This window comes from Misgurnus anguillicaudatus, chromosome 7, assembly GCF_027580225.2.
Source record: "Misgurnus anguillicaudatus chromosome 7, ASM2758022v2, whole genome shotgun sequence".
NCBI lineage: Eukaryota > Metazoa > Chordata > Actinopteri > Cypriniformes > Cobitidae > Misgurnus > Misgurnus anguillicaudatus.
This window is the reverse complement of record NC_073343.2, coordinates 24,671,099-24,680,371: the sequence shown is the minus strand read 5'-3', so window position 1 is coordinate 24,680,371 and position 9,273 is coordinate 24,671,099. Positions and strand designations below refer to the sequence as shown.

Here is a 9,273-nt window from a genome sequence, read left to right as displayed (position 1 = left end):
CACTTGAGAGCACGAGGTGTTGACTGAGTAGATCTCCTGTCTCGTTAAGTCCGACCAACTGTCATCACTATTGCATCTTAAACGACCCTCATCATAGGCCTACAGACTGCACACCTAATCTCCTGCATTCATGATGCGTTTAAACAAACATAAACACTAAGTCAACACCACCAACTGGCGACCATACTAAGACTAAAGAGATATTGTGCAAGTGGTTGTCATGATTGCTTGTATATGACAAATTATATGATGTGGGTATAAAGAAAACACGTACCATAGATAAAGGTTAATACACTAGACTGATTTTAACTTAATATGGGGCTGGTAAGTTAAACTACATTTTAACCATAAAGAAATGCTTATATTTATTTGCTTATTAATATAGTTTTGCTGCATTTCACATAATAACGTAATGTGTTCAATGTAATAACTGAACACCAATTAGTTTAAGCTTGTTTTGATATATTTGGATTGTTGCGTTATTTAATAAAAGATTAAACAACCACATACTTGCAAGGCACTAATTCTGTTGATCGGAAACAGGTACACTGATTTGAGAAATTATCCTTGGAAGCTGAAGGCTATGAAGGCAGTGAGCGCCACCCTAAACACGCGCTTTCACTGGTTAAGAACGCGGAAGAAATGGGCGGCTCTTGATAGCTCAGCCCCGCGACCAATCCCGTTGCGCGAAATCGATGAGTGACACGGCGCTGCACACCAATCAACGCGATGTAAACCAGCGCGTGAACAACCCACCCAGCTGGGTATATATACAGCGATGACAGCTCGCTAATCCACTGCGTTTGCCTCAAGAGCTCGGCGCAAAGAGGAAATCTCGCATACAAAAGCAACTCGCGCAGCGAAACAACTAACCGTTTCTCACAGAAGTGTTAACATGAAGGCGATAAGTCCCGTTAGGTCTTTCAGGAAAAACAACGCGAATATGACGGAACACAGTCTGGGAATCACACGGAGCAAGACCCCCGTGGACGATCCCCTAAGCCTGCTGTACAACATGAACGACTGCTACTCCAAACTGAAGGAACTGGTGCCCAGTATCCCGCAGAACAAAAACGTGAGCAAAATGGAAATCCTGCAACATGTCATCGATTATATCCTGGACCTGCAGATTGCACTTGACTCCAATTCGGCGATCACCAGTCTCCATCACCCGCGAGCGGAGCAGGGGACGTCCAGAACACCCCTGACAACGCTGAACACAGACATCAGCATCCTCTCATTACAGGTAAATCAATGATCATCAACTCCCAAGACTATACAACTAGAAGTGAATACACTGCTTGTTAAGTCTATGTTTGTGGCTTTTTAAAAATTCACATTTTCACATCAAAAATGCTTTTTTTAATGTGCAGGCTTGGCTGTATAAATAATTGGGCGTTTTTTTCCATTAGACACCGGAGTTTCAGTCAGACTTGGTCACAGAGGACAGCAGGACACTTTACCGTTAATCAGGTAAATACGCACTGTTTTAAATTATCTTTTTAAATGACGACAAACTATTGCATATCAATTCTCGTAGGCTATTGAGAAATGTGCTGTCAGAGAGCGCGTGTCTTTTTTTAAAAATTGTTGCTCGTGTTAAATACGTAATTAAATCGATAGATGGTTATTATGTCAAGTACTATTTAAAATGGTAGAATATAATACGCGTGAACAGCATAGACTCTGTGTAAATGAATGCAGACAGAAGTTGTGCTCGTGTACATCTGGAGTCCAGGGTTTTGCTCAGTCTCTGAGTGTTTGGTTAAATGTTCAAACTGCGGCTTCCTCTCTGGCGCCAGGCTGTCCGGATCTCTGCCCTGTTTGCATTCTCTAAATGCGCCTCTTTCTCAATCTTTTGCAGGTGTTTGGTTAAGACACAAGAACACACAGGACCTGGGAACTGACTTTTCCTCCAATTTCGGTTCTCGGTCTGGACTTTTTTCTTTCCTGTAATTGAATCAAGAGACTTTTGTTGCTTCTAAAAGGACAATCCAGTTGATGTGTTATAAGTTTGGACGTTGATTATTTATCTTCTAAAAAGACTTATTTGGTCCTTTCTTCAAGAGGAAGAAGCACTATATTCCCTGAAAATATAAGGGAAACAAATGAAAATGACCACAAGGAACCTTTTCTCTACAGTGAGAAGTCGTCTTACTTTTTTCTTTTTCGTGAAGACTGTGTGAATAGGAGAAGATGTGGTTAGTTACTGTACAAAGTTTAAGTCTTGTCTTTTTTTGTCAATTCTTTTGGCACATGAAGGACTGGACATTTGAAAATGACATGATGAAACCTTGTGAAAACTCTCTCGAAGAGTGTGTATAGTTGCAGAAATTGGACTGTCAGTATCTGCAAAGTGTTATACTGTATGCTGAGACTTTTTATAAAAGTAATATTGTAAATCATACCTCCTTTTTAAATACTAAATAAATCAAATGCTTTATTTGACACTGGTCTGTTATAGTCATGTGTAAAATGATCCAGCGATAGCCTACCTATTTTATGTGTTGTACCTCTTAATGTCCAGGACTTTTAATGTGTCACTCACACTTGACCCGTGGGACATTTGTCCATTATTGACCAGAAGAACCTAAATGAATCTTTAACATTGCCATATGGCTGTTTAAAAATTAATTTCAAACACACTTTTGTGATGATTTCCACAGATCATATGGCCTAGAAGCTTTATGATTTACACCTTATATTTTTTTCTCTCTCTTTCGGTGTTGCAGAAATATTTTACTGAATGTGTCCTAGAGTAGGAAATGAATAATTGTCTTGGACTATTCACACCTTTCACAGGTTCTCATTCGTTTTAATCGCAGTGTATGAACTAAATGTCAGTTTATAAAATATCATCTTAATCTTGTGAATTGTTCAACAGCTGTGTAAAATTGACTGCAGGCCTGTAGTATTAACCTAACGAGCGCGAGGCAGATCAGAGACCCGGATGTTTGACTTCATTATGATCAGAATTTAGTGCAATTTAAGCTGCCTCGTTATGTAACAGCACGTAAATTATTTTATTAGTAGCCTACAGAAAGACTTTTTAACCTAATTGTCTTTCATTTAGCCCACAGAATGCAAGTTAATAAATCAGAGACACGGTCTGAATTTTACTTTTAAATTTGTAATTCATTTGGTTTTCAATTCAAGTTGAATTGTTTGGTGTCAAAGTAACTTTTTTTTCTTAAAACAAGAATACAGTCAGCTCTAATACAAGCTCTTGTTTTTTTTTTTATATTTCTGCAAAGTACAATTTAAGTATTAATGATTGTAAATCTTTCCTTAGTAAATACGACCTGAATCCTTTACTGCTGCTCTTGCTATGAAGAGTGCGCCACCTGCTGGTCACAATAACCTCACCCCTGAAAAGACGAGCACTTAATATTTATTTACATGGAAAATGTCAAAACTAATAAATTTACAATCATTCCAAGTGCTTTTAAAATATAAAATATTGCACGAGTCTCATTATTGACCAGTGAAATATTTGTGACGAAACAGCCAGTATAAAGAAAAATACAATAGCAGTAAACTTAATCACAAAACGTGTTGGTTATATTGTAAAATAAAATCATAATAAATTCAATATGATCAGACTCTAGTATATTTAACTAGCTGAAAATGTTTGTTGTAAGAAAAATCAGTGCACACACACAAAATTATATTTATTTTTAAAAAATCTAACACTGATGTTCACAAACCAAGTCAATTATAAAACACTACAAAGTCGAGCAAACTAAACAGATGACCTGAATGAACCAGGCATTCAATTACATATAAATAGCAGTTTTTACAATACAGTATCACAAAATCACCAACATTATCCATGTGTTGTTAAATCCCCACTCTACTTGATGATTTTAATATTATGGACAAATCCTACATCTTTAATATAAGCAACGGTGCATGAAATAACAGCTTTTGCACTAAACGCATCACAACCTCAATGTGTATTGCTTTTTTTAATACTTTAATACTTACTACAATAACAGCTAACCTAATACAGTAACACCCAGTAACATTTTAAGATGATCTGTGTTAATAATAAAAGAATCTAATCACACAACACATTAAAAAACCTTACGTTTTGAGAACTAACAGTGCACAAAGATACTCAACACCACTAAATTACAAAAGTTTCATGTAGCGTCTGTTGCTTCTATAGTGGTCAGATACCAGTACGAATAAATTTACTGGAGGAACGCCAGTAGGTCCTTAAAGGACACTTTCTCGTTCATCAGCGGCTTCAGTGGCAGTGGATGTGGTTCTCTTCCGGTGGCCTCCGCGCAGGTTCTGGTTGGTCAGCGTGGTGGTATTGGTGCTGGAGCCTGGAGATATAATGAGCGAAGGGCAATCGATGGGATGCGTCACAGGCCGCTGGGCGCTGTTATTGACGTTGTTGTTGTGAGCAGCATTATCTGGTGAGCAGTTGAGGTTGTTCACAGCTGAAGCAGGCCAGCTTTCCTCAGGGCTGCTGGCTTGCAGGCTGCTATCTGATGGAGCATCGGAGCAGATGGACATCCGGGCCACGGCTTCATCTTGCAGGTTACTCAGCCTATGAGGAAGGAGTCGCTTCTTTACCGGACTCTCAAGAGTCAGCTCGATCAGGCTGGTCTCTTCTTTCTTCTCACTTGAATTCTCCTGGGCTGCTTCGTTCTCTTCATCCGGTAGCGAGCGATCGGATGAGCTCCTGCTGGACCTCACTCCAGAGTCAGATGATTTCTTGTCCTGCATGATCATCTCTGAGATTAAGTTTTTCCCGTGATCTTGTCTTGCAGCCCAGGCATCATCCTTTAGAAGTGGAGTGGCGTCTGTTTCTTCATCCTCTGACTCCTCTTCATTATTGGGTACGCTGTGGTAATACGGCCCCTGACCTTTGCTCTTGCGTCTGGATGGGACTTTAGAGGCAGATCCATGCTCTGATTTCTCATCCTCTTCTGTAATGGGATCTAGCAGACCGTCTGGGGCGGAAGAGAAGTCCGCCATGTTTTCTCCAGGTTTGGAGCTCTTATTTGTAAAGGGTCTACGCCCCTCTTGCTCCCTTTCCTTCGTGTTATCTTCTGAGCTGGCTGGGTGGAACTGGCTGGCCGGAGCTTGGGCGGGACTTTTCCGGCCAGCAGCGGACGCTTCCATATGGGCCATGTGGGAGATGTACTCCTGGTAGGCATTGCGATACTCGGCCTGCTGCTTATCAGTCAGCCTACAGATGTCATTGGAAGATTCCTGAGAGTTCAGACTGGATATACTGGGTGCCCTGTGACTGTTGGCCTTAAAAAAGAGAAAATAAGGATTATATGTGAGAAAAACACACAATTAGACATTTAACTCATTCCCCACCAGCCTTTTTTTTTAAAGTTGCCCCCAAGCATTTTTTTGTGAATTTCACAAAATTTCTTCGATAAATATACAGTATTGTGCAAAAGTCTCAGGCCACCATCACCAGACATGTTGTTTTAGAAGTTTTAATGTCCATCCATATTTATTTTCCAATATATTTTATTAAGATACAAACAGAAAATACAGGAAATATAAAAAAAAAAATAATAATTCAGGACTAAATGTCTTCTTTAGGCATCGTCTGTGTTTAATATGACCTCTTTTGGCACTAAACACATTTTAAGCGTTTTTGAGCAGAATGAATAAAAAAAAAACGTATTTCTTTAAAATTAGAAATTAGGATTTAATTTGATTTATGTTTAAGAGATCCAGCAGTTTCCTGCTATTGCTCAAGTGGAAGGGGAGTTTACCCTAAATAGTTGACACATCAGTTTACATTTTTATACTGTTTTTAATAGTACATACAAATTTCCTGTATTTTCTGGTTGTATTCTATTAAAGAGACTGAGAAATAATTATATATGATCACTATAACGTTGCAAAAACAACAAATATAATTTTGGTATGGTGGCTTAAGACTTTTGCACAGTACTGTATATATTAACATACAAATATATTGAACATGAAAGAACCGACCCTGTGCTTTTAAACAAAGTAAAAACAAACACAACAGAAAAAAAAGTTCATCCTATCTTCATTTGTTCTCTTTTTATAACATCTTAAATATGGGTAGGTTTCTTCAAAAATACCATATTTTGTTGCATTTTTGTAAAGGACTTTTGTTAGAGATCAGATTCAGAATGAAGATCAAAACATAGTGTACAATGTTGTAGAATTAGCTGATGCTCTAGTTTTTTATAAATTGAGTAAGAGTGACACCTAGTGGATAATAGCAGAATTAAAGATTATCATAAAATCTTAGGGAAGCGTCATTGGCAGGGAAATGTTTTCTCTTAATTGATGAGATAACTCCTCAATGGCGGGGAAAGAGTTAAAGGGACAGGTCACCCAAAAATGAAAATGATAATCTATTCCCTGTTTAAGTTCGTATTGTATTGTATTGTATTGTATTTCTTGGTCTTGGGAAACCAAACAATAGAGAAAAAATCTACAATACACTAACAACATACATCATAATACCAATACTATACTATAAAAAAGATTTGTTGGTTCAACTTAAAGGGACACTCCACTTTTTTTTGAAGAGACGCTCATTCTCCAGCTCCCCTAGTATTAAACATTTGATTCTTACAGTTTTGGAATCCATTCAGCCGATCTTTGAGTCTGGTGGTACCACTTTTAGCATAGCTTAGCACAATCCATTGAATCTGATTAGACCATTAGCATAGCGCTAAAAAATAACCAAAGTGTTTTAATATTTTTTCTTTTTAAAACTTAAATCTTCTGTATTTACATCGTGTACTAAGACCGACAGAAAATTAAAAGTTGCGATTTTCTAGGCAAATATGGCTAGGAACTATACTCTCATTATGGCGTGATAATCAAGGACTTTGCTGCTGTAACATGGCTGCACGAGGCGCAATGGTACCACACAGCAGCCAAAAACAGTCCCCTTAGTAACTTATTGGCAGTGGACTATTTTCAGGTAGTGAGTAATATCAGTGCGCCTCCTGCAAGCATGTTACAGCAGCAAAGTCCTTGATTATTACGCCTGAATGAGTATATAGTTCCTAGCCATATCTGCCTAGAAAATCGCAACGTTTAATTTCCGTTGGTCTTAGTACACAATGTAACTACAGAAGAGTCAAGTTTTAAATAGGAAAAATATCGAAACTATTTTCTTATTTTTTAGGCGCAATGCTAATGGTCTAATCAGATTCTATGGATTATGCTAAGCTATGCTAAAAGTGCTAGCGCCAGACCCGGAGATCGGCTGAATGGATTCCAAAACGGTAAGAATCAAATGTTTAACTCTAGGGGAGCTGGAAAATTAGAGTGTCGATCCCTTTAAAAAAAGTAAGTTACCTGGTTGCCTTAAAATTTTGAGATAATTCCACTTAAAAATATCAATTAACTCAAAAAGTTGTAAAAATTGTTGTCAACTAATATTTTTAAGTTAAATTAACTTAATTTTTTAAATTGAACCAATTTTATAGCCTACACCAACATTTTCCCCTTACCCACACATTTATTGCTTATTATTTCTTATCCGTGGTGAACAAAAGGAGTAATTAAGCCAAACATTCAAGCTGTTCTTTGGCACACAGCACAAGTAGATGGAGATCAATGGCTTTTATTATCCAAATACAAAATAAATGTTATGCCTCGTGCACTATATTCTATATAACTTAAAGCCAAAAAAAATGCTTAGTTGGGGAATAGGCCAAAATGTAGGTCGATATTCAAATCTCAAATCTCATTTATGCTTCTGCATGTTAAAACTTGGCACGTTTGTAATACACATGGGAGATTCTGTTTGCATACAAAAGCGCATCAAACCAACACCACGGAAAAGACGGAAGAGTTGAAGAAATTAAGCACAGACCTTCCTGCTTCTCGCATACATCATGAATGTTGAAATGGGAGGTGCGGTGGACGGCAAGATTTTCAGTAATAATAAAAAAATCTCTTGTACAAGGCTATCACGTGGCTTTAAAAGGCCTGAATTTAAAAAACTGTATGCATTTTGTAAATCTGACACTACAAATTAAGTCACAAACCTTTGCTAATACAGTAAGCAGACAAATTGACTCAAGTGTGTTAAATAAAGAAGAAATCCAAAAGTGGATCATTATTGTGGAACGGAATTAAGAAGCACTGGAATGAGTAACGCTGTTTTAATGGGAAAAGCCGAGTAGGTGCATGAGTAGATGATAAAAGTATTTTAGTCATTTAGAGAAGTCAACACGGAGTGATCTTTACCACCAACATCTATGATTCTAATCTAAACCATTATGAGCTCTTGCTTGTGTGTGGCAATGTTCAGTGACACCTTGCCAAGTGTTAATAGATGAGTGCAGAAATAGTTATCTCTGTGTGATAGAGAGCTACTGTGTGTGTGTGTGTGTGTGTGTGGTCAGCTCTTCACTTCCTCTGCCCATCCAGGTCAGAAAACGCTCCGTTTCTCACCCAGTAAACCACATGCTATTTTCATTCTGATGAGACACTTCTGAAAAGCAGAAGCTAAGTTCCAGTGTGTCAAAAAAAAAAAAATGCGACTGAAGAAAAAGATGCTCTGACAGAAACGGCCCAGTTTATTTTCTCTGTAGGCATATATGTTTGTGTTTGCCTCTGTGTTTAATTACTGTCTTTGGCTGCTGTGCACCTGTGTTTATCTACAGACCGTTTCTCACTGTTGACCAGCTGAATGTATTTGTGTGCGCAGCAATACCACGCACCAGCCACTGGGCACCGTGTTGCCTGGAAGGCTCCTCGAGTCCCACGCTGCTGAGCTCTTCAAAGCTCAGGTTGAGGCTGTATGAGAAGTTGTCTGGGTTTATCGCAACATCTCGTGGTGCTTCAGAGGGTCCGCGAGGTTCGAGTTGAGTCAAAACGATGCCGCTCTGGTCACCGCACGCCCCCGAATCATCACGCAACAGCTGGCTCTCCAGTTGCCGTTGCTCTAGAACCTACAACAGACAAGCAGTACAATATGGCGACAGTTACATGAGAATTTATTTTAAAGGGACACTCCACTTTTTTGAAAATATGCTCATTTTCCAGCTCCCCTAGTGTCAAACATGTCTTCTACAGCCTTGGAATCCATTCAGCCGATCCCCGGGTATGGCGGTACCACCCCCAGCATAGCTTAGCACAATCCACTGAATCCGACCAGACCACCAGCACCGCGCCAAAAAAATAACCAAAGAGTTTCGATATATTTCCCATCCAAAACTTGACTCTTCCGCAGCCACATCGTGCACCAAGACCAACAGAAAATCAAAATTTGCGATTTTCTAGGCACACATG

General features: G+C 38.7%; 2 protein-coding genes across 7 annotated transcripts in view; one reads left to right on the top strand and one right to left on the bottom strand.

The window, feature by feature from the left end:
- Positions 1–779: 779 nt before the first annotated feature.
- On the top strand, positions 780–2,448 carry id2a (inhibitor of DNA binding 2a). 2 transcript variants are annotated; one of them, XR_012370565.1, is made up of 3 exons: positions 780–1,246; positions 1,374–1,473; positions 1,865–2,448. XR_012370565.1 is itself a non-coding variant. In XM_055173015.2 (3 exons), the coding sequence occupies exons 1-2, from the start codon at positions 896–898 to the stop codon at positions 1,467–1,469; spliced, it is 408 nt and encodes a 135-aa protein (XP_055028990.1). In that variant the 5' UTR covers positions 785–895; the 3' UTR covers positions 1,470–1,473; positions 1,865–2,448. The 2 variants fall into 2 exon arrangements, 1 of the variants encoding a protein (XP_055028990.1); XM_055173015.2 differs by having other exon boundaries at positions 785–1,246; positions 1,413–1,473.
- A 1,206-nt stretch (positions 2,449–3,654) lies between these two features.
- The window catches only part of LOC141365356 (kinase D-interacting substrate of 220 kDa B-like), a 79,634-nt gene continuing 74,015 nt past the window's right edge, over positions 3,655–9,273 (bottom strand). For all 5 annotated transcript variants that reach the window (XM_073869633.1, XM_073869632.1, XM_073869634.1 and 2 more), the window contains 2 exons: positions 8,703–8,933; positions 3,655–5,274 (listed from right to left, as the gene is read on the bottom strand). In XM_073869633.1, the coding sequence (XP_073725734.1) occupies positions 4,222–5,274; positions 8,703–8,933 (1,284 nt within the window). In that variant the 3' untranslated portion in view covers positions 3,655–4,221. The remainder of the gene's footprint in view (positions 5,275–8,702; positions 8,934–9,273) is intronic.